Source organism: Acomys minous (assembly GCF_964271855.1).
Source record: "Acomys minous genome assembly, chromosome: 2".
Classification (NCBI taxonomy): Eukaryota; Metazoa; Chordata; class Mammalia; order Rodentia; family Muridae; genus Acomys; species Acomys minous.
The window spans coordinates 100,843,944-100,869,007 of record NC_140484.1 but is presented as its reverse complement, the minus strand read 5'-3'; the positions used below and the strand labels follow the sequence as shown (position 1 = coordinate 100,869,007).

The following is a 25,064-nucleotide window of genomic DNA, read 5'->3' as shown; positions in this document are numbered from 1 at the left end:
CAAGTTAAAAAACCAGTGTCCCCACGGTGCTACAGACTGGGGCTGTGAGTACACCTGCTCAGTGCTGGCTCCCAGGCATGAGCACTCTCGGGCACAGTGAGGAGAGCGCTTTAACAGGCAGGCCAGCACCTGACTGACGCTCTATGGTGTTCTCAGCCTCAAAGCCTTTGTTTTGTTAAAAATTTTCCTTGTAAATCATTCCATGTGAAAACCAAGAAAACACCTCATGGCCTGTTGTTATTTTAGCCAGTGACTAATTAGCATGGAACAGCTGAGACATTTTATGAGCACCTTCACCCTCGCAGGAGAGGGGATTGCTAATGAAAAGAAAAGATCTCTTTCTGTCAAGATGAAAACGGCTGATAAAATAATACCTTGTTTCCAGCACCTTCCTGGCTTTTCCTGCAGGAGGATGAGAGAGGGAGAGGTGCCTGCAGGGTGGATGGGCTGACTGTCTCACGGTGCACTCAGGGGGACCAGGTGTGAACCTTCACTGTGTTGCTCAACATGTGCAGGTGGATGTCTTGGTTTTTGTTTGTTTGTTGTTGTTTTTTGGTGGGTGCATATGTACCCCCCATGATGTACAGAATGGCCCAGGTCGTGCAGTCAGAAGACAAGTGGCTTTGGGGACCGTAGGAACTACACAGGCACACCTGCCTGGTCAGTGTGGGCCACTGCAGCCGAATGCTTACACTGAGTGGCTTGAACAACAGAGCGTTGTTTCTCTTTATGAAAAAAATCACCTGTGTTTGTATATAGGGTGTGTGCATGTTGTGCAAATGCCTTTTCCCATGCATGTGCTGTGCAGGCCAGACGTTAGCATCAGGTGTCCTCCTCCGTCACTGCTCACTGTGTGCTTTGAGACAGGCTCTCCCACTGAACCTGGGGATTACTGTTTCAGTTAGACTGGCTGTCCAGTAAGCCCTGGGCATTCACCTGTCTCCATGTCCCTTCCAGCCCTGGGGCTGCGGATACCCACTACTATGCCTATAAGTAGGGATCTGAACACAGAACGCGTGCAGCCTATGTGCTAGAGTCTGACCACAGCAAGCTTGGAGCCATCTCCCCCGCCCCAACAGGCCACACCACCCCCATTGTCATCATTATGGGAGCTAAAAGTCCCTGGTGTGAGAGACAGCATGGCCAGGCTCTGAAAAGGGCTCTCTTCCTGCTCACGAGTGGCTGACATCTCATTTTCAGTGTCACACACCAGGGAGAGAGGGGAAGAGTGGTTGATCCGTCAGCTTTCTGCATCTTTGCACACGGGCACAAATCCCACGGGAGCTGCATCTCCCTAACCTGTTTTCCCAAGGAGCGGGTCTCCTGATGTCATTACCCTGACAGGAACATTTTCAGAACAGGGATTTCTGGGGGGTACAAATATTCAGGCCACAGCACTCACTAACACCACAAAGCACTTAAACGAGCTGAGTTAATTTCTTTCATTTGAATTCTTTCCCCAAACATCTATATTATTGACAACTAAGTCACCATTCATTAATGGTCTTTTATAGGTACTGTTTTTGCTTTGAACTAAATGTTTTCAAATGTAAATATTAATACAGCAAATTGTATCATAATTTCTGGTGACATACTTTCTTCCTAAAATTTAATAAAAGCATTTTATTTATTTATTTATTTTATACGAAACACCAATTCCTTAGTGACTAAGGCAGAAGATTTAAAATACAGATTTTTCATGCTTGGGAAGGTGGTCCTGGTGCTTTAATAAATGCATTTTAAAGGAATTAATGGTTCAGAAATTAATGGCATGGGCATTTTTTTTTGGCAGATGCTATCACACCTGCCTATTCTCATACCCTTTTTGTGACCTGTCCCTTGCTCTTCTCCCTCAGGTCTTCTTCACATAGCTCTGTCCACAGGTCACAGGCGGTAGGTCACAGGTTACCACTCAGAGCTCACATCTCAGTCACTACTTCCAGTGACTGCTCTTGGGCCATAGTCACCACTCATAAGGCTGAGGTCATGACCTCAGGAGGACTGTCCTGCCTGCTGCTGTGCAGGGATACGAACTCGATCCTGCGGGTTTCCCTGCCTCTGCGGCAAGCTCTCCACGGATGGCATGCTTCTGCACTGTGTCAGCTTGGCCTGGTGCCTGGCCTTATTCCAAGGGTCATGAAGGTCCCTCCTCCCACTTTAACAGTACCTGCAACCCTAACCCCTTTCCTGGGCTTTGTGGTATAGGAGTGATGTCCCTCCCCTCTCATAGGCATGAATAACAAACCTCTTGCTTTCCAGGACCTTCCCACTCAGGTGCCTTTATGCTTGGACATCATGAGTGCCTCACCTTCAATCAACATCTGAAATCTCTGTAGAGCCAGACATACCCATCCCATGCCACAGCACACACATAGACACATACATAGGCATGCATGCACACACACACGCACACACATACATGCAAACACAGAAGCATACACACATGCACACACATGGGACATATTAAGGATCAACATGGTCCCACTCCAACAGCCTAATCAGGTCCTTTCTGGCTCCAAGCCTAGCAAACCTCCCGCTGACAGCCCGGTGCAGCCAGCTAGCTCCCAGCCTCACTTCTGGTGTCTGAACACAAACCTTGCTGTCTCCAGCCTGTCCCCAGCATTCTCAACAGGACTGCTCAGGATGGTGCCCCCCATGAATACCAAACACCCCAAGGGTGGTGGTCCCGCCAATGGCATCTCCTGGGTATGAGGTCAGGAATAGATGAAACTTTTGCCCACATGACAAGTTTGGGAAGCTCATTGGCTTGGTGTGGAGCACTCCACAGAAGGTGACTCTTCATGTGGCAGGTCCCCGCTCCCAGCCGTAGTATCCGCTGACGTCTCCAGTGACCAATAGGCTGCCTTCCCATTTTTATCTAACCTTGTGTTGGTGAAGAAAAAAACCTAAAGCTAGTCACCACCATAGAGTCACAGGGCAGAGAGGCTCTAAACGTTTGTCATCTGGAATGTAATTAATATTTTTTCTTTCATCGTTTTTATGCTACCTTTGCATTTATTCGAGAAAGACTGTGATTTTAAGAGTGACTCAGTCTAGGGCTAGAGAGTTATGGCAGAGTCCCACATTTGTCAGAGGGTAATTCTGCACAGTAAAAGTTGTTTCCCCAGTATCTAATGATTACAAAATGAATCATCTATAATCACTGAGCGAGGAGTAGCTCGGTGTGGAAGATTGCATTTGTTTTCTCCTATCTCTGTGATAAAACACTAAACCCAGGGAACTTACAGAAGAAGAGATTTATCTGGTCTTATGGTCTCAGAGGGATAAGTGTGCACCACCATCACGAAGAAGAAGTGGCAAGCAGCAAGCGAGCTGAGAACATCCGCTTTGAACCGAAAGAACTACGCAGAGAGAACAGAGCAGGACAAGGCCTTACGCTCTTAAAGCCTGTCCCCAGTGACATACTTCCTCCACCAAGGCCACGCCCCCAGAAGCCTTCCCAAACAGTGCCACCAGTCAGGGACCAAGTGCTCAAATGCATGTGCCTATTGTGAACACTGCATTCAAACCAATAGGGATGAATTTTTTTTTCTCATTATAAAAGCAATACCTGACCACTGCAAAAATACTAGCAACTAGTTAGATTATAGGTGGTTGCATACATGATAAATTAAACTGAATAAGTAGGAAATCCTATAGTATACTAATTCTCTTTTAGATGTTTTCCTATACAACAGCTATTTATATACATAAATATATGTATTTATGTATATACCCAAAGCCAGAGCTACTACATTACCACACAGCAGCATCCTACATATGTGGAAGATAAATATCAAGACCCCAGGAGATATATGAAATCACGGATGGTTCCAAGGAACATATGCCCACACTATGTTTTTCCCTGTACATATGTGTTTCCATAATAGTTTGATTTATAAAGTTAGCACAATGAGAGACTGGCAGGAACTAAAAGCAAAATACAGCATTTGTGTAAATATTGTATAATACATTATTTTAAATGTGTGGTAGGTTTTCTTTTTTCTTTTTCTTTCTTTCTTTCTTTCTTTCTTTTTTTTTTTTGGTTTTTCGAGACAGGGTTTCTCTGTGTAGCCTTGGCTGTCCTAGACACGCTTTGTAGACTAGGCTGGCCTTGAACTCATAGTGATCCACCTGCCTCTGCCTCCTGAGTGCTGGAATTAAAGGCGTGCACCACCACACCTGGCTATTTTTTTTTAAAGATTTTATTTATTTATTTTATGAATGAATGCTCTATCTGCATGTGCACCTGCAGGCCAGAAGAGGGCATCAGATTCCAGCATAGATGGTTGTGAGCCACCATGTGATTGCTTGGGAATTGAACTCAGGACCTCTGGAAGAGCAGACAGTGCTCTTAACCACTGAGCCAACTCTCCAGCGGCAGGTGTTTTTTTTTAATAGAATTTTCTATTTAACATTTTTGGGCCACAGGTAATTGGAATAAAAGGAAACAAAAGGAGAAGGCTCTGTTAACTGTGTTAGCAACACTGTTGTTGTTTTAATGTATCATGGATAGAGTCAGAGAGAAATAGATGGACTAGTTATTTGTTGCCTGCTCATCCCAACACCTGTACCTGGAGCCTCTCTGTGAGCTTCAGGGCTGACCCTGCGGACTGCATGCCCTACGGTCTCTTCCATCAGGCATCTGGCTGGGTTTGCCCCATGTGAGACACTAGTAGGATAAAGGGTGAAAGGAGCAGGCGGCAGGCTTGTCTCCAGCTGCCTGTTCTCCCAGGCAGCATTTGCATACAGACCCTGCTCTGTGGACGGGCACCTCTCTCTTGGCTATTCTTTGGCTGGCCCTTGATAATGTGGCTCCCTCCTTTTTATGGTCAGGCCTCTGATGCCAACTGCCCCCTACTATGGCTAACTCTGGGATTTTCCTAGTCTTTGCTGATTTCTTTTACTTGCTTTCCTTCTTTCAATCAACATTTGAGCATGTGTGTGTTAGTGTGCTTCCCTATCACAAAACCCCTGTTAGAAAGTGCTAAGAGGGAGGTTTTATTTGGGCTTATGGTTTTACAAAGTTCTGCCCATGGTTCCTTGGCTCTGTGAATATGGACCCGCTGTGAAGAAGAACAACATAACCAACGGGGGGGGGGGGGGGCAGTGGGGGAGGGGGCACTTCCTCTCTGTGGTAGACAAGAAGCAGTGAAAGGGGAATACGGAAAAGCTGAGTTTCCAGGGATGCTACCCAACAACCTACTTTCTCTATCCAGGCCAAGTCTCCAAATCACTGAACTTGTAGGGCTCTCTAGATGACTCAAATCCACGGCACTCTGCAGCCCTCCCCATACTCCCTGCCCTAACATCTCATATGTAGCCTTTGTTATACCCTCAGTAGTCAAGTGCTACTGTAAGTCCTGAGTGCCTCTAGCAAATTAAACCCAGCCAGTGGGTTGTTGGAAGCTCGGTTTCTAGCCAGCAGATCAAACAGCCCGGGACTTGAGACTGACATCTAAGATGGTGGGCGGAGGAAGTCACGTGGGCTGAGCCTAGCCTATGACATCTGAGCTATCTCTGAATAATTTGGAACTGTACTAGATCAGGCAATCCCCTGCTGGTGTCTGATGCTAGAAACCTGCCTGCCTGTTGCTGGTGAGGAGGAACCCCATGACATTTGGGGTTCCAGGAGCCTGTGTTGTTTTTCTTGTGCTGCTTGTAAAGATATGAGTTTCATATTGCACATAACTGTTCTTTGTGTTTATCCTTGCCTCTGTCCTTGCTTGTGAATTATCTTTGTTGGTGGGAGGGATTCTAACTCACTCTTCACCTCTATGTTTACATTTACACCGTGTGATCCTACCAGCATTTACTTAATGGAAGTGTGGACTCTCGACGCGTTCTCATTTTACAAACAGTAATACACAAAGTATCTCATTTGTGTCTTCCAAGCACCTCAGAAAATTACAATGCCCGGTAATTCAAGCATCTTCTACTTTACTGAACACTGCGAAATTGTTCTCCAAAAAGGTTGGATGAATTACTCGCATCACCATTTGGCCCAGGGCCCCATGCCTCTATCTGTTTCCCACGCCTTCTGCTATGGCCACCTGAGAGAAAGACCTAGCTTCATGCCAAGGATGGTTCATTCATCCCCTCCCCACAGAGAATGCCCAAGTCTTCGTTGTCTAAGGCCATTGAGTGGCTTTGTTCATCTCTTTCACGACTTTTTCTTTTTCTTCTTTCTTTTGGTTTTTCAAGACAGGGTTTCTCTGTGTAGCCTTGGCTGTCCTGGACTCCCTTTGTAGAGGAGGCTGGCCTTGAACTCACAGTGATCCACCTCCTGAGTGCTGTGATTAAAGGCGTGCACCACCGAGCCCAGCTCCCTTTCACTACTTTTGTATTGAGTTGTCACTTTGCTTTTAATTCTTAAATGTTTCTTTTGCCTTCTGCTTAATAATCATTTCTTCTTTGAGTGTACTCCAGACAGAAACTCCATCTGCTGCCTAGTTTTCTTTCTTTTTTGGTTTTAATGCTTTTTCCTCACTAGACATCTTCTTAACATCTTAATATAATCAATCATGTTCATCATTTTTCTTATAATTTATGTCTTTTGCCTTATTTAAGAAATGCAATTAATTCTCTTTGTTCATAGTAATTATGTTTTATGAACAAATCCCATAGAAAACAATTACTCTATGTAAAACAAACAAACAAACAAAACAAAACAGGGTTTGGCTCTTTCAAGCCCCTGGTCATGACTTTTTTGCTAACTGATGTCTATAGAACCCTGTTTTGCATGTCTTTCTGTTTAAAGGCACCTTATTTATTATGTGTTATTGATTCATTGGCATTGACTTGATGGCCCACTCTGCTATCTGACACATTCTCCTTAAGGCATGTCACAGTTTTCTTACACATGAGGACCCTAGACAGTACTGCAGCACAGCTCAAGGGACATGTATACAGTGAGTCAGTCACAGAAAAACACAAGGCACTCAACACTAAGCCAACCATGAAACCAGCATTGTATTGTTCAGCCTTACTGGGGATAGATGCATTAGGTATCTCAAAGACTTGGTCTCTCTTCATATTTCTGAAAAGATTTGCAAAGCACCCTGGGAGCAGGGGTGGGGCTGAGGATATGGCCCTGTAGGTATGATACCATACTATGTGAGTGTGGGATGCCAGTTTGAGTTTGAAGCTCCATCGCTCAAGTAAAAAGCAAGGATGACTACAGATGCGCGTAGTCTCAGCATGGGGAAGAGCATAGCTAGGCAGGTTCTGACTGCTCACTGGCCAGTCATCTAAGCCACAGGACAAGCTTAGGGAGAGACCCTGTCTCAAGTCAGAGAGTGATGGAGGAAAACACTCAACATGCTGCTGTGGCCTCCACATGCATGCACATACTCATGTGTGCATGCACCACACTCACACATACCACAGGTGCACACAGTACAGGGTGCACATGCATCCAGAGAAGGAGAGGGAGGGAAATGAAGAAGAAAGAGAGAGAGATTGAAGTTAAAAATAAATCTTAGCAAGTAGCCAAATTTGCATATACAAAATTCACAAATAATGGGGAGCACCTGTCCTCTTTCCCCTCAGCGCTGCAGATTGGCTTTATATATTTTATTCAAAAGTTTCATCTGCATATTGCAGATTAATGGTTTTTAAATGCTCCCCTGCGAATCGTGTGATACAGCTGATGGGTCTCCATACATAGACGATGGGCCTGGTGTCCTCTAATGTGATCCCAGCCCTTACTATTGATTTGCCATCTGTCACAGCTCCTGGCTCTTCTCATGAGCTCTTCCGCTCTTTGTCCTTTTCCTGTATCTTATCAATTCCATCCCACCTCACTCACTCTGTTTTTATAACTAGCTCATTTCCACCAATTCCTCGGTTGTGCTCTGTGTGTTGGGCGCTTAATTTCACTGCTCTGGAATTTTCCATCTGTGTACCAACCACAGCATGTTCAGCCTGCCCTGTGGAAGGAGACTTGCTGTGGGCAAGCAGAGCTGGCCAGAGCAAGCAATTGTGTGCTCTTCTTGCAGGCCACAGGTGAGTGCATCCCAAGAAGATTGGTGGAAACACACAACCTTAACAGATAATAGCAAGTTATTTTTCACAATGAATATATAGTTTTTCACTCCCACCTGAAATGTCTTGCCATCCTTGTTGACTCACCTCTAGCACCTGGCATGGCTATTTATAGAATTTGTTTGTCCAGTGGGGTATCTTGTAGGTTTGATATACGTTTCTCAGCTATTACTGTACCCAGTTCTACTTTCCATTATGTGTGTGTGTGTGTGTGTGTGTGTGTGTGTGTGTGTGTGTGTGTGTTTATCTATATATCTGTCTTGCATGTCTGTGTGTCTATGTGTTTGGTGGCAGTGAAGAGCCCTAGCTATGTGACTCCATTTTGTCAGCAGGCACCTTCTTGAGCCTGTCCCTAAGTTCATCTCTGTTGCTGGAGAAACCACAAACTGTTTGAAGAAAGGAACCAACCTAGGCTAGAACCAATCAAGTACCTAATGTCTCCAGATGTTACAGATAAGTTACTTAAGCACTTCCTGGTCAGGCTCGAACAATCCCCTAGTGCCAACCTAACCTTGCTTAATGTCCACCAATCCTATAACTGCCAAACTGGTATATAGCCACAATAACCTTGCTATCACCACAATAAAAACCTTGCCTAATGACAGTCGGGGCTCTTATTACTGATCCGCTGCTTCAGTGAGGCTCGAGGGCCCTCAAGCTCGAGCTTGAATAAAGACTCCTTGCTTTTGCATACAGCTTCGGACTCCTGGTGGTCTTTGGGGACCTAGCGAGCTGGGCATAAGATTAGGGCCTCACTATGGCTCATGTGAATGCTGTGGCTGGTACATGCATGAGGCCTAAGGGCAACTTGCAGGAATCAGTTCTCTCCTACCACAAAGATCTAAAGGATCAAACTCGGGTCAGGCAGCAAGTGCCTTTACCCACTGAGCAATCTTGCCATCCCTGGTGATCTTTTCAGATGTTTATCCACCATCCCCATTTCTTCTTCTTCTTATCAATTTCTGCTGATGAGTTTTTATTGGTTATTTGCATTTTTAATTTGTGTGAGGTTTGTTTTTGTTTGCTATTTTCTAAGCATAATGATCTGCTTATATATTTATTTTCCTTTCACATTCACCCTCTTAATCTATTTGGCATTGCTTTTCATGTGTGTCATATCAACAACTATTTCTTTTGGAATTGTTGGCTTAATTTATTCTTTCCATGAAAATCTATCCTTTTTTGCCTTGTTAGTCACACATCAAGATCTAATATTTCTTTGTACCTTTTCTGCTAAATATATCTTTATTTTCCCCTCTCTGCCACATTGTTATTCCTTGGTATCTGCAGGGCATATTTGAGGATGCCCAAGGACCTTACAGAAAATGTAGAGTGTAGCATATATCCTGTGTTCTTGTGTAGACTTAAAATAACTCAATACCTAGCAGCATAAATACTATGCAAATGATTGTTTTACTGTATTGTTTAAATATTAATGACAAGAAGAAAAGTCTATACATGGGGTAAGTGAGATGGCTCAGTGGATAAAGGTGCTTGCAAATCTGACAGTCTGGGTTCATCTCTAGAGCTCACAGTAGGAGAAAATTGACTCCCCAAAGTTGCCCTTTGACCTCCATACATGCATCGTGGCATGGGTTTAGTTGCATTTCCACACACACACACACCCGCAATAATTAGAAATAATTACATGTTCCAAGCCTGTATATGTTCACGATAGGTTCATTTCCCCCTGCGTATTTGCCATCCACAGGTGACTGACTCTATAGATATGAGCTGTGACTGTGCCCCACTATCATGATTGTCACTACTACAGTCTCTTTCTTTCTAAGTGCTTGTACATCTTCCTGTCATTCTCCATCTTTACTTATGAGCATGTTCCTGCTTTCATTGCTAATGTGAATGACATCCTTTGAAGAATACATACTGGCTCTGGGCAGTATAGAGAATGCAGCCTGCTATTGGCCTTGTCTAGAACAACACTGCTCATGAAGCATACTTAATTCAAATACTTGAATACATTACCGGGTGTGTACAGGTAATTATATTCTAATTTAAATACTTCTTTTTTTTTTAATTATCTAATCAGCCTCCTGCCCAGAGTTGAATAGCGAGTGCTGAGAATATTGCCCCGTGTCCTTCTACATATTTGCTGTAGTGTTTCTTGAGTTACAGAAATCTTTATTGGTTTCTAGTGTGTTAAAAGCTCTTAGCATTGAGTATTTCTACTTATATAATAGTATTGAAAAAACTCATTGTGTATGTTCAGGTGATTATATCATGTTTTTCATTTAATATGGTGAGTAGAATTAAGAGCTTAAATTATATTTAAATATAATAAGCTAATTTAACTTGTCAACATCTTGAGTGGGATATTGGTACCTCTTAAGGAAGAATATTCTTGTTTTTCTTCTTACATCTAGATCTGCCTTTTTAATCTTTTTTTTTTTAATCCAAGTGTCCTAATAGAGGCTACATAATGTGCCACTTTCCCCTCTCTTTTAAACTAGTTCCTTGGGAATTCCGTACAGTGTATTTTGATCATATTTACACCCTCCCTTTATTCCTCCAAGATCCACCACCTTCTCTGCCAACCCAGTGTTAACATTTCAAGCTCATCAGGTACTGCCATGGCTACCCATATCCTCTTGCGTGTTTAGCCTTCTACTGGAGTGTCGCTGACTCACCAGGGGCCAAACTTGAGAAAACTGACTCTCCTTCTCCTCCTTAGCCAGAGTGCCACTGCCCACACAGCATCCCTGTGAGGAGCAGCTCAGAGGCAGGCCAGTTGCCTTCCATTCAGCGGTGCTTTGTAGGATGCTTGCGTCTTGAAAGTACGTACAGCTCACTCAGACCCTCCCTGGCTGGCATCACTCACGTTTTTTGGGGGGAAGAGGGGCAGCCTAATTTTAGCTCCTTTCCTAGGATCTGATCTTGAGCTATCCAGAAAGACTTCGGTATCTAACCACTGCCTTCTACAAAAGCAAATTAAGTAGCTCAGGATCTGCTTCACGATTGACAAATTCTTTGGGGAATAAATGTGGGAAATGGAAGTCGTGGCATACATATGCACACACGCTTTGATTATACTACCCAAACCAAGAGGGTTGGTTTGTATGTCTTGCTTTATTGAGACATTTTCTGAATTACTTCATGTCAAAATTAAATTGAAGTTTTCTCTGCGTGTGGTTGGAAATGTGGGGATTAAATACTGGTTCCTTCTAGTCTGAGGTTAAAACTTGAAAGAGCATGGTGAGATAGCCTATAAATTTTCAAATGAATGTTTGGCCCCTCCTAGTTTGAATAAGTCACTTTCCCATCTACGGTGGTAGAAGACGTGGCCTCTGGACTTGCTGGTCTTCAGGATGGAATTCAAGTGGGAATGTTTTGTATTCCTGCCGTAGGCCCTGAGACGTTACCTCTTTTCAAGCTAACAAACCAGCCTGTTCTATAGCTGCTGTTCTTTTTCTGACAGAAGACAGGGAGACTTCTGGTTCAGAGACAGGGAGTCTACTTGTTTGCAGAAGAAGCACCGTGCAGAGTGGTCGATCCGTGTCTGCCCTGGGTCAGAGCCCCCAGATCATCACCATAGATGCCTGCGCACCCAGTGATTTGGGTGACAGAGGAGGAACGTGGAGCTTGGGGAATCTGTGCCTATGTAGTAACCCTACACATTGTCTGGGGGGCACATGTCATCTTTCTCTTTCTCTCCTCTCTCTTCAGAATTGCTTATTGCAAGCTCAGCCTATGAAAGTGAACTGTGCAGAGCAGCCGAGGCCTAAGCCAGCAGGAACTGGAAGGTGTGCCCGCACCCACGGCAGACTGCCTGCCCTGACACAGATTAGTGAGTGTCAGGGAAGAGTCCATGGCCAGAGTCAAACAGGCCAAGGCAATAACCAATCTGAGGAGTACGTATCTAAGATGATAAACCAGGTAAAGGCCAGCCCCACCCCACATCCAGTTATGTCAGATAGTTATTGGCCCCACCTCTCCGTTTCATGTCTGAGGCCTTAAGGCTTGACACCTTGGCTGATCATGGCCAACGGAACCCCTTCCATTATTCAAAGAAAGGAAACACGTCAGAAGGGAAAACCTTAGCCACTAAAGTAGTAGGAAGGAATACAGGAGCTTGTCGTGGGCACAGGGACATTTCCAGAAAGACAAAGGAATCAAAGGCCTGGCTTTGAGTTTCCTAACGTATAGGCGTCTGCGAGTTCTAGCCGGCACCTGCCCCTAGTAATGATGCTGCTAGTGGAATCCAGATTTGCTTAGAGTGGAGAGAATATTCTGAGAATTCCTCACGTATAGATTTGTCCAAGAAGCTTGTTCCCTCTTGTTTTGGTTGCCTGCGTGATGTGCTCTGTGGGAGAGTTCCTCGAGTGTCGGTAGCTTTGAAGGTAAGTGCGCACAATGTCCAGAGGTCAGACTCAGTATCGGCAGTGACATCCGCGCTCTTTCTGTACTTGTCATCTCAGCTGGCCATGGAAAGGGACTTTACAGACCGTGCCTTTGAGCGCCGTGGAGATGCCCTGAGAAAGCTGCTGCGGCGGTAAAGGCGTTACTCGAAGCAGAAAGGAACTGTAAAAGAAACACTTAAACCTAATTCCACTGGCGTGCGGTTAGAAAAAGGCAAACACTGAAGCAACTGGGAGCCGGTGGGAAATAAGTCATTTTGGCATGTGTTTTAAATAAACACACTTCACAAGGCGTACAGCAGGACTTGCCTCGGGATGCGTATTCATAGGAAAGGTTATGAAGCTGGTGGGAGTGTATGCAAAATTAGTGCTATTTTGAGGACTTTCATTTCAGTGACAGTGGAACATGTGGTCATTAAAGTTGACATTCCCAGTGTTTTTATTCTATTTCTAGCTGTGCTTCATTGATAGGGATCACTGTTTTAGTTATAATTACCCTCAGAGGCATGTAAAATATGTAACGAAGAGTCCGGTACAATCTTCCAGAGTACTGATCTCATCGCAGAGACCCATCTTCTTCTGGGCATTGGCTGGGGAATCTGGACCCCTGCAGTGTGATGGATCTAGAGAGGAGAGTGAGTAAAAATAGGCCGCATGGGGACCATCCTCAAGGTCAAGGTCGTGGGGCAGCTCCTACTCTGCTCCTCCAGCTCTGGTCACCAGCATGGACTGCACACCTACTTTTCCAACCATTCTTCAGCTTGTCTGGGGAACAGCACCCTGGCACTGAAGCCTCTCCATGTCCCAGACTGTGATTGTTTCAAATGGTCATTTCCCACACACACACCTGACCCCCAGGGCTGGTGTGTCATGTTTACACTCACCGGGATCGCCTGCTACCGTCTCTTCCTCCACATCTCTTCCTCCCCCTACTCATGGCTGTGCTGGATTGGCTTGGGCTCTGAAGTCTGTCCCAGACATTGTCTCCGTACCTCCTCTGTGGACCCTGACTCACACCCCTCTCCAATTTCACTGTTTCCAGACTTGCAATCAACAGTCGTTTGCAGAGCCCTGTTGAGGCTCAGGTTCTGCGCTGTGCCCGTCAAACGACTTTCCCAGTCATTTATAAATGAAAATCTTCTTCCCACTTTTTCCAACATCACCTATTTTTCCTTGGTTGCCCATTACCCACAAAATATGGTCCAAGCTCCTTATCCTGTCTCTAGCACTCCATGCGTGTTCTGTTCCATGACCAAGCTCTCATGTTGCTGTCTTTAGTGGCTGAAGGAGCAGAGAGAGCATATGACGTGGCCATGGCAACTTCTCACAGCCTGGTCAGCTCTGCCACAATCTAAAAAAAAAAAAAAAAAACAACAACAACAAACCATCTAGAGCCTCTTCCCAAGATAGTGTAACCAGGGACTCGGTTTACCCCCCTGCCTGAAGCAAATGGACAAAGTGTATGAGGTTGCAATAAAGGACTGCAGTCTCTGGGAGAAGATCAGCAAGCAAAGGAAGTCCCACAGTCCCCTCTCCCGCTAACTTCCTGGAGAAACTCCCCAGGGCTCAGTGCTAAGGAAAGGAATCTAGGGTTCACCCCCTAAGATTTCCTGGATGGGGAGACACAACTGAAAGCCTGAGAGGGCCAAGCCATGGGGGTAGAGTTCTCAGGATAGAGTGCCACAGAGGGGAGAGCTGCACACAGATGGAACCGTGGGGGGGGTCTGTGGAGGGTGCCCACTGGGTATTCTGTGGAACACTGATAGCATATGAAGAAACTACTGGGAGCCGGGGAGAGAAGCCCTGGAAGGGTTACATACACAGAGCCCGGGCTGGGGTGGGGGAGGGGCTGGGCCGAGTCTGATCCTCACATTGTTTGGAGGTGTCAGGATGGATGGCCTGACACCCAGTGGGAGCGCTGCTTAGATCTTAAAGTTCAGAGGCCTCTCTCTGACTGCGCCTCTGCACTGGGCTATACAACATGAGAGCCATGAAACGCTGTGAGCTAAGTTTATCCTGTGATACTGTCCTGATCACTCCTCTTTTGTATCTCACAAGTGGGCTCTGAGGTTCTGAGGAAGGGGACGAGACCGTGACTTCTGTGGTGACAGCTTGCAAGAAAGTGGAAAACTTCCTAGAGAGTGTTATCAGAATAGAAGGCCCTGGCTCACGACTACAGGAACAGGCTGGTGGCCATGACTACTGGAAATGCTGCTGGCCTAGTTACTCAAAGGGCATCGCCTATTTCCTTTCAGGGAAGCTTACCCTTTGATAGATGATCATAGCTAACCTTAGTATCGATGTCATTTCATGAAAAGATAGTCCTTACTGGTAGCTTTTTGAATGTGCATAATATTTTGCCTACTCAAAACAGCTGGAGTTGAGTGATGTGTTATCGGTCAGTTTTGTGAATCTTTGGTCAGTTTTGTGAATCCTGTTTATGGCATGGATTGAGAATGAACTTCCTAAAGAAGAATGAATTACCTTTCTAACCGTTAAGTACCATGAAGTAGACCCTTTAAGACAAAGAGCAGTGCTGTTACGTAGATCCTCTAAGACGAAGAACAAGGCAAAGGTGTCTGCTTTTGTCGTCTCGTTAGACTTATTGCTGCTGCCAGCCGTCAGAATCCCAACCCGTGCTACAAGGCAAGGAAAATAAGCAGCAGATAAATTGCAGAGAAACAACATTTGCAAATGGCTTTATTCTCCGCATGGAAAATGCCAAAACACCTTTAAAATTCTCTAGAGCTGATGAATTCAAGAAAACAAGACACCACATAAACACACACACACACACACACTATCACATTTCTATGTACTCACAATGAGCATATGGAAATTAAAATTAAAATGGCAAAAATGAACTCATGGCCTAAACCTTATCCAATAATTAACTCAAAATGAGTCATGGGCAGGAACATAAACAACATAGTTAGGAAAGAAATATGGGAAAATGTATAAGTAATTAGAGCTCGGCGGACTTGGCACCAAAAGCATGACCCACAAAGGGGGGGGGCGGAGAGATTGCATATTAGAACACAAAAACATGTGCTGTGTGAAAAGTCTACATGCAGTGGACTGAATATTTTCCTCCTCCAATTTCCTCTGCTGAAACCCTGACCGTACTGTGATGTTATAAGGGCACCAGGCCTCTAGTGATGAGGTCATAAAGGTGGAGCTCACCGAGCCCCTGTCAGGGAACCCAAAGAGCTTGCTGCACGGTCCCCATGAGATGAAGCTCAGCAAGAAATTGGCCACCAGACCCAATGCCCGGATTTATACCCTCTGCCTCCAAAGGTGGGAAACAAATGTCTTGTTGCTGCAGTCATCCATCTGGTGGCATTTTCGTTATTAGACCCAAAACTCAGGCACCATGAGAAGTTCTTGGAAAGATACACTGAAATTTGAAGAAAAAAAAATAATTTGCAAGTCACATGTCTGAGAAAGAAGGGGTATAAAGAACTTTTAAAAGCCGGGAATGGAAAGGCAAACAAGCCAATGGGAAAATGAGCAAAGCCTGAAAGACATTTTACTAAAGGGGAGCCAGATGGCAAATGGCAAGCAAGGAGAAATTGTTCAACGTCTTTTACGCAGCAGGGAAATTGAGAATAGAGCTGGAGTGGCAAATCCACACATACCTATCAGAACAGTTAAAATGGAAGTCGCACAGAATGTTTGCGATGATGCAGGGTCGCTCGTGCATCACGGGTGTGGATATAAGATGATCCAGCCATCCTAGAAAGCAGTTTGATTGTTCCTTACAAAACTAACTATGCAATAACTATACCCAGCAATTGTCTTCTTGGACAATTACTACAGAGAAATAAAAATTTACCTTCACGTAAACACTTAAATGTTTTATTTGTGTGAGACCTGAATTGCAAATCACCAGGTACTCCTTAACTGGTGGTGATTAAACCAATTGTGGTACATCTATATAGTGGAATACTACTCACCAATACAAAGGACTGAATTGTTAATGTATATAACAGTCTTGGAGGGTCTTAAAACAATTGTGATGAATGGAAAAAAAACCCACTAATGGCAAAAAGCCTCATGCTTTCTGATTCTATTCATATGACATTCTTGAAACAAATATTGAGGAACAAGGTAATGGTTGACAGAAGGTATTTGGATTGGGACGTGGGGGAGCAGGGGGTTGTTCATAAGAGGAAACATGGGAGACCTGAGGTGACGGGGTATACTATGCTTTCAGTATCTTGACTGTGATAGTGTGGTAAGCTGTGGTTTTGCATGAAACTACCAATGGGTACACACAGTAACTCTGTATTATTTCTGACAATTGCATGTAAATGTACATTACCCAAATATATAAAAAATGTCATTTAAAACTAACATTTTATAAAACACTCATAAGAGTGTCAAGCAACACCTTGTGATTGATAAAAAAAAAAATTGCCCATCTTCTTATATGAACATCCCAAAATTTTCTTAGCTATTTTACTGACTTCCTAACAATTATTAAAACTATGAAGGATATGTTTTAGTATCAAGAATAGCCTGAGCAGCACAGTAAAAAATTAAATGTGTGCATTTTAAAGGCTAATTTTGAGTATGAGTAAAAGCCACACAAAACCAACCTTCTGTGAAGCAGGCGGCAGCTGTCCACACTGCGCAGGCTTTCGTAAGCGTGCCCTGGACTCTGTGTCTGTGCGCTCCTGTAGAACTGACCTTTCTCTGCCTCCTTTTCTTGCAGGACCTCCTCTTCAGCGTGTGTGCCCTCAATGTCCTCTCCACCATCGTGTGTGCGTTGGCCACAGCCATGTGTTGTATGCAGATGGTTTCTGCTGATGTCCTACAGATGGTAAGTGCCTCCATTCCTGCCCAGGCCCTCTCAGAGGGGCCAGCCCAGCCCTCCCTCCTCTGTAGCTTGAGTCCAGCGTAGAAGTGTGGAAGTGACTGCCTCAGGTTGAGAACCAGTTCATACTGCCCAAGAGACATTTAGAGTCACCTTGTGCTGCATTGTGAAGAAAGGGACTCGTCATATTTGCTGCTGTTGCCTTATTTCAGACATCAGCAGAGTTGTGATATGTTCCTACCACCCCCCCCAGAGTGCCCCAGACTGTGCCCCTGAGTGAGCGGAAGTCCTGCCATTCTGGACACGCTGCAGAACCTTCAGAGTAAGGCCTATGCTTATTCCTTAGCATAGTTTGAGGTTTTTAGAAGAAGATCACTCAAATTGAAAAACTGCTGTGCTTCGCTTTTGAAATTTGCTAATTAACCCTAAAATCATGGGCCAGTGGCCCCCATCTGGTGTCATGGCCAGGGTCTTTAAAGAAAAGGCCCTTCTGCTCCCATGGGAGTGGTGAGGCCAAAACGAGGAGCCACACACTTATTAATAAACATCTCTAAACACACACTTCATGAATCACGATAGCTCTTTGTTTGTCTCCGCATGAGTGGCCCACAGCCTAGGGCTCAGTACAGCATTGTGAAACCCATAACAAAAAGAAGCTGACACTGGTTTTGGGTTAGGAACCCCTCTTGTGCCCATTCTCCCTTCGCCCCTCCCATCTGCCATCTCCCTGGCTACCCTAGTTGGTTTTTTTCCCCCCTCTTACTATAACAGAATAGCCAAGACCAAGTAATTTATAGAGAAAGCAGGTTTACTTAGCACCCAGTTCCAGAGGGTAGGGAGCCCAAGACTGCGCAACTGCATGCCTGCGGTTGGCTTCAGATGTAAAAAACCTCATGGCAGATGGCAGACAGGAAGAGACTGCGTGTCAGAGACAGAACATAAAAACTAGCCCTGAGTTATTTTTCAACAGCCCTGATCTCAAGTGGTAGCTCACACTGCTTACTGGAGTAAGTCTTCACCCCCTCCACATAGTAATTATCTATTCAGGAGGGGTTGGCTGCTGTGACCCAAGCACTTCCCACTGGGCCCACCTCTCAACACCACCGTTTCAGGCTGGGACAAACCACCACGTTCAAGCCAATGCTCTCTCTCTATCTCTGTGTCTCTCAGCCTGACCCAGAAGGCCACTGTGCCCTCCACCCAATGTTTTAAGCATTTCATGACAGACAAGTTATTCCTAGAGTGGACTTTTCTTCTAAACCTTCCTCCTCACCCACCCCTTAGCAGCGCATCAAGATAAGAGGCCAGAGAGCATCATTACCAATATGTTAAAACTCTGCTGGTCCTAATTGTAGGTGGCGTGCAGCCTGGAGCCGGCAGCATACATCCACCCAGCTGTCATAGCGAGCTGACCTTTCTGAGAGGTCGCGGCGTTCTGAAAGGTGTCTAATTAAGCAGCTATTCAGCAGGATGAACTTCTGGCCTCCCTCATCGAGGCCTTGTGTTGGCAATTTTCTCCAGCACGCTGTATAAAGGAAAGGTTAAATACCAGAAGGTTCTACCCATCTCTGTAGATTTTGCTATTGATCTGTAAATATCACACCAATTCAACCAAACTAACAGAACCGGAGGCTGCAGAAGAGAGTGATATGCATCCCCTGCTTCTAAACACTAAAACTAAACACTGCCAGCTAAGTAAGAGTACGCTGTATTCTAGCTGTGTAAGCATTTAGAATTAAACCAAAGTATGCATTGTCCCTACTGGTGGCCATGTGCAACAGAATAGACCTGGGGTCCTGTGCCCAGTTCGTCTGCATCTGAGCCCCATTGCTCCTCATATGTGGCGACTCTGAGCACCTCACCAAACCTACTCATCCATTGGTTTCCTCGCACATGAAATGGGTTTCACAGGACAACCTGCTGACCTCTGCTGATTCTTCTCTGGTATTTTTGTTTGCAGTGCAGGGGATGGAGCCTTGCACAGGCTAGGAATCATCTCTACCACTTTGCTATGCCCCCAGCTTTATATTCATTTTTTTCCCATTCACTTTTATTGAATGTCTATGATTTTACATGTCATGCACCAAAATCCCTCCCCTCCTCCCAGTAAAAAAAAACAGACAAACAAAAAAATCTTGTCATAGAAGCTGTAGTGTATCACGCAGTATAGTCTTTTGTCCACGTATGTTTACTTTCAAATGTTCATTGCTACGAGTCATGGTTCTGGTTTGAGGCCTACACTATCGTTACTGGATCCTCACTGGGACTGCTGTGGGATTTCCCGTTGTTGCTGTGTGCCAAGGAGATTCTTAATCTTTGAATCTGCAGGTCCAGCCCCTTCATGTGTTCCAGCAGGTCATACCTAGGGTAGATGTTGGGGTGAGGTCCACTCAGAGCCCTGGATCAGGGCCGGCTCCCTTGTCCTCAGGGCAGGGCCTGGTCTCTTGCTCCCATGTCCTCAGGGCAGGGCCGGCTCACCCACTCCCGTGTCTGTCACATCTATGACTTCAAGTAAAATACTGATTTGCCATACTTTGTTAACTGTGGAACACTGTAAACAAACAAACTATGACAGTAAGTACAAAGGCTGTGTCGTAGCCTTCTGTAATAACAAAATGCCCTAGGGTAGACTCCTAGAAAGACCTCCCAGAAGCACCATGCTGAGGACAAAGGCTCCCACACAGGGACAGTGGAGGACTAATCACACCCCCCAAGGCACAGCAATCTGCCACCTCCTTAGAAATAGGCTTAGAAATAGGAATAGTTGAGCTGCCTGCTGGTGAGGCCTTGTATGGCCATGTATTTTGGGACAGGCAGGGCTCTGGTCTCCTAGTCAGCCTGAGTTATATGTGCCCAAGCATCACGGGACAACAGAGGGAAGAGCTGGTTATAGCCATGGTGCCTGCGAGACCAGCTTATAAACCTGTAGTCACGTCACTACCTGCTGGCCTTTGTTCTTTTACACTAAAGGCCATTAGATATTTGAGCCTTTCTCTCCTACTAGAACTACGGAGAGGATGGGTCCTATAATAAAAAGAGTTGGGTTTTTGGAAAACAGGGTGGCCATATGGAGTGTGGCTGGCCCAGGCTGGCTGTCGTGGCTGCACCCTACAAGAAGTGGCCTGGCCCAAGTTCTTATGGACACACCCAGTCAGGTGGAACCAGGATGTTTAGGGGGATGCCTTGAAATGTCTTTTCAGGCTTCTTCGTATTTCATTGCATTCGGCTATTTAAGTAAAGGAACACTACATGATCACTGGAAGAAGCTAAATTCTATAGCAGTGCATAAGGAAACGTTACTGACCTTCCTCACCTGCCCATGGAGGAGACAGATGCTAAAGCTCTGCAGCGAGTCCTTCCGCTCATCCATTATATCTAAGTGCTTCTGCTCATGCTTATAAATAACGGCCTTTCCTCCTGTCCCCACCCTTCGCCCCCCAGCCTAGAGGATGTGAGGCAGTATTCCGTTGCAGTTTAGATTTGCACTTTTCCAGTGATTAATGATGTTGCTCCTCTTTCGGTGCGTTTAATGGCTACTTATAGATCTTCTGTAGAGAAATGGACCCGACTTTGCCCGTTTTTAAAACTTAGTTGTCTCTTATTGCTGAGCCGTAGCATTCTTTGTGTACTCTGAGTACGCATCTCTCTTCAGATGCTCAGTGGGCGAGTAAGTTCTCCTGTCCAGGTGATTAACTTTACACTTAGTGGCATCTTTTAAACCACCACATTTTAGTTTGAATGAGCGCTCCCCCCCACCCCACCCCCCTTGTGTGTCTCTTTTTTCCGTTCTGACTTTTGTTTTTGGTATCCTGTCTTCCTATTGCCTAATCGAAGAAAGGGAAATTATTCCATCTGAGAGTTTTGTGGTCTTAGTCAGTGTTTAAGATCATCTTGAGTTGATTGGCATGTACATTGTGTGGAGGTCTAGTTTTGTGTGGTTCCTAGCGCCATTTGCTGACATGCAAATATAAACCCCTGCGTTGGCTAGTGTCATGGGTGGCAGCCAATTGACCATAGTGTGTGGACTTATCTGGTGGCCCTCAGTTCTATTTCATCAGTCTACCGTGATGGCCATTCCACAGAGGCTTGGTCACCGTGATGTTATAGGAGCTTCGAAGAGAATCCTCAGCTTCATATATTCTCCAGCTGGTTGTAAAAAACTCTGGCCCCCTGTATTTCCCTGTGAATTCCAGAGTCAGTTTGTCAACTTCTGAGAAGTAAGCACACTGGGATCGTATTAAATCTGTGTGGCAGTTCTGCCATGTGCCACTCAACACAATCCCAGTATTATCTTCCCTTGGGTTGACATTTCAATTCTGGCTGGATTTTTCATTTGTTGAACTCAGTGGTGTCTCATGTTACTTGCCAATCGTTCTTCTGTTATTTTCACTTAAGATTCTTAAATTAAGAGGTATGATCTAAGTATGTGTGTCTATGTGTGAGTATGTCTGTGTTGGGGGGGGTCTGTGTTGTATGTTTGTGTATGTGTCTGTGTCTATGTATATCTGTGTCTGTGTGTCTGGGAGAGTCTGTGTATATATCTGTGTGTGTCTCTATGTGTGTCTGTGTCTGTGTGTGTCTATGTATGTGTGTATCTGTGTGTATGTTTATATGTATGTATGTATGTATGTATGTATGTATGTATGTGTATATATGCACGCATGCATGCTTGCTTATATCTGTGTGTCTGTGTGGTACTAGAGATCAGACCCCCAGGTCTTGTACATGTTCGGCAAGTATCACACCACAGCCCCAGCTCTTCTAAGAGCTACTAATTCGTGATGAGAGTGCTATGGAATAGCAGACCCTGTGAGCTTGTAGGTAGCTCCCTTTTGCCCACTCCTATAACCAACACTAAAAGCTGTTTTCAGAGAGAACGGTGGGGGTACTCCTGAAGCCTGTGCCCAGCTCCTACTGCCATATTTAATCACCTTCCTAACCATCTCTCCACACAAGGGTACTAGGTTGAGTGCCAAATATGTGCCGTGGAGCTACACACTCATCTGTTTGCCCTGTGGCCTCTGTAGTTGATTTTATGAGCCACCAGGCACCTCTGTAGTTTGCTCATGGATGTAGGCAACTCAAGGCCATTACCACACCCAGGAGCTCAGCAGCACTGTTAGGACTGTAGAATCCTAAGTACCCACATCCTCCTTATCATTTGAATGCGTCCATGTTGGGGATAATTAGCAGCAGTTGGAGCTAGCATCGCACGCGCGCGCATGAGATGGCAAGTGTTATTCCTTTTGTCAGGGCTGCTAAAGCCCAGCGACTCTAACACGTGCAGAAATAGCAACTGCTCGGTGATACAATTCCATTTCTTGGCACCGCTCCGTAGAGATGGTGCTTTACCTCCTAAGTGACTCAGTGTCGTTTCTAGTTGTGTTTTTAAATGTCATCTCGTTGTCTTCCCCATTTCCCTCATCGCCACCTTAAACTCAGGAACATCCTCAGCTGTTACACGGCTTTGCTTGTCACAAGCCTCACCTCTGCCCACTTGCGTCATTAAGTAGAACCCCTTAGAAAGTGCAGGCGGGTGTGCACTTTGCACATGCTCCTGTGAGCACGGAGCTGGAAGGCGTGTGGGACATTCAAGGTCATAACCTACCACCCCAGGAGTTCATCAGTCACCCAAAAAGCCAGGGTGCTGAAGGAAAGCTGGGGATAGCTTGTATGCCTGGGGTGGGGGGAGCAGGGGCAGGGAAGGCAGTGCTGGGCAGGCTCCAGGCATATCCCACCACAAGACACCCAGACTTTTCCTGTCCAACCTTGCCCTTCACCCCTTTCTGGACAGCAGGTCAGACATGGAACAGGAGAGCTAATAACTGTGGCAGAGGCTCTCATTTGAGCCTTCTGACACTGGTGAATGGGTCTATGACAGGATGACATTTCATGTTATAATCCTGGTGGCGCCAGGAAAAGGGGGCTGTGACACTGATAGGTCAGTAAGGTGCCCCAAGTCACATGGGCCTCAGTGTCTGCGGATCAGACTCTGACTGATAGTGTGAGGCCTATTAACCTCCTCAGGGTCTCCTCCACACAGTAGAAGGTAGATTGTGTGAGCTGAGCCATATTTCGGTCACTCCATGTTGTAAGATGTGGGAAACTGCCCAGGGCCCAGGAACTGCAGCTTTTAGTGAACATGCTTGTTCTTGGAAGAAGCCCCCTCTCCCATAACAGTCAGGTCAGGGCATAAGGTCTCAGGTGCACACTGCTACTGTCTGAGTGACAAACCCTGGGTGGACGTGTGAGCACTTCAGCCAGTCCCCATACCTCGGTGTGCTGGTGTCTTCATGTGGTTTAGACAGACCCAGCCAGGACAGAAGAGATGGCTCAGAACTCGTTTCCTATTCTCTTGAGGAGATGTGGAATCATGCTTTATACCTGACCATGGAGGTGTAGAAATGAGGCCCCCAGAGCAGGGAGCCTGAGATGGGGGGTAGGGGGATGGGAGGAGGCTGTGGGCTAGCCGACAGGCCTTCTAGTCATGGACATTCTGCATGGTCCTGACAGGCCTAGCGCGTTGCCAGGTGAAAAGGAGCTAAGTTGCTAGGAAGAGGAAACTAAGCTTGTATGGTGTAAAGGGTGGCTGAGCAGACCCTGCTCAGAGCAGAGGGGTGTTTGGCACTGGCTGGGAGGAAGCTGGAAACCGACTGAGATGCAGCGTGCAGAGCCTTGATGGTAAAAAGACTTTTCCGACAGCATGAGCTCATCTGGGCTGGGTTTAAAAATAGCTCCTGCACAAGATGGAGATGCATTCTAGAAGCAGAGCCGAGGCGGCTTGCTCCTGAGCTGCTCTGTTAGATGCTTCTGCGGGGGCAGGAGAGCAAGGGCATCACAGCAGAGAGGTGCCCATCCATCCATCCATCCATCAGCCCATGTTGGCTGAGTGTGTGCTGTGCCCCATTTAACAAAGAGCAGGGGATAAAATGCAGGCAGCCTCACAGTCAGTGCACTCATTACTTTTCTGTTGCCGTGACTGAAGCACCATGACCACGGCAACTTATAGAGGAGAAAGAGAGCATCCTGCTGGCCTTACAGTTCCAGAGGATCAGAGTACTGGACAGTAGAGTGAAGATATGGTGTCCGAAACAGTTGAAACTAGAGCTCACATCTCAAACCACAAGCAGGAGGCAGAGAGAGGTAACCAGAAATGGGAGGAGTCTTTTGAAACCTCAAAGCCTGTCCCAATTGGCATACTTAATCCAGGAAGGCCACGCCTCCTGATCCTTCCCAAACAGTTCCACCTAAGTATTTAAATTTACATGGGGCCATTCTTTTGCAAACGACCACAGTAGGGGACAGTAGCCACCTGTGGTGTTTCTGACAGTTGGTTATTCAGATTTATGAGGGTCAAGGAACACAGGGAGGTGCTGAGTTTTCCTGGGACACAACTACCCCACTTAGAGTTGAGAAACAGTGGGGAAGGGAAGAGACTGCTGGAATTCTGGTCCTGAGGCAGCCTGTTAGACTCTCTAGCACCCCCTATGGGTAGGACCTCAATGGAGCTGATTGGCCAGGGGGCTGTAGTTGACCAGCTTCCAGCCACAGCATCTCAGAGCAGAAGACAAAGCTGGTGACCTTGAACTGGACACACACTGTTGGTGGAAAGGAGAGCATTGCGTGAGACTGGCAGACTTCTTGCCAGGGAGGGTGACAAGCCTAGGAAAAGGCTCCATTTGCCAAGACTCTGGACGTTTCTATAGGGGTGGGGCCAGCACAGCCCAGGAAAGGCAAAGTCATTCACTGCCTTTTAGCCTTTGTCAGGCCTCTGGTGTTGGGTGCCTTTGTATCTCATTAGTTTTGCTTGAGTCTACTATTGTTGA

The 25,064-nt window shown here is 45.8% G+C and overlaps 1 protein-coding gene across 3 annotated transcripts in view; it reads left to right on the top strand.

Moving 5' to 3' along the window:
* ENTREP2 (endosomal transmembrane epsin interactor 2) overlaps positions 1 to 25,064 on the top strand; it is a 423,337-nt gene that overhangs the window by 369,403 nt on the left and 28,870 nt on the right. For all 3 annotated transcript variants that reach the window (XM_084765592.1, XM_084765593.1, XM_084765594.1), the window contains one exon: positions 17,137 to 17,244. In XM_084765592.1, the coding sequence (XP_084621718.1) occupies positions 17,137 to 17,244 (108 nt within the window). The remainder of the gene's footprint in view (positions 1 to 17,136; positions 17,245 to 25,064) is intronic.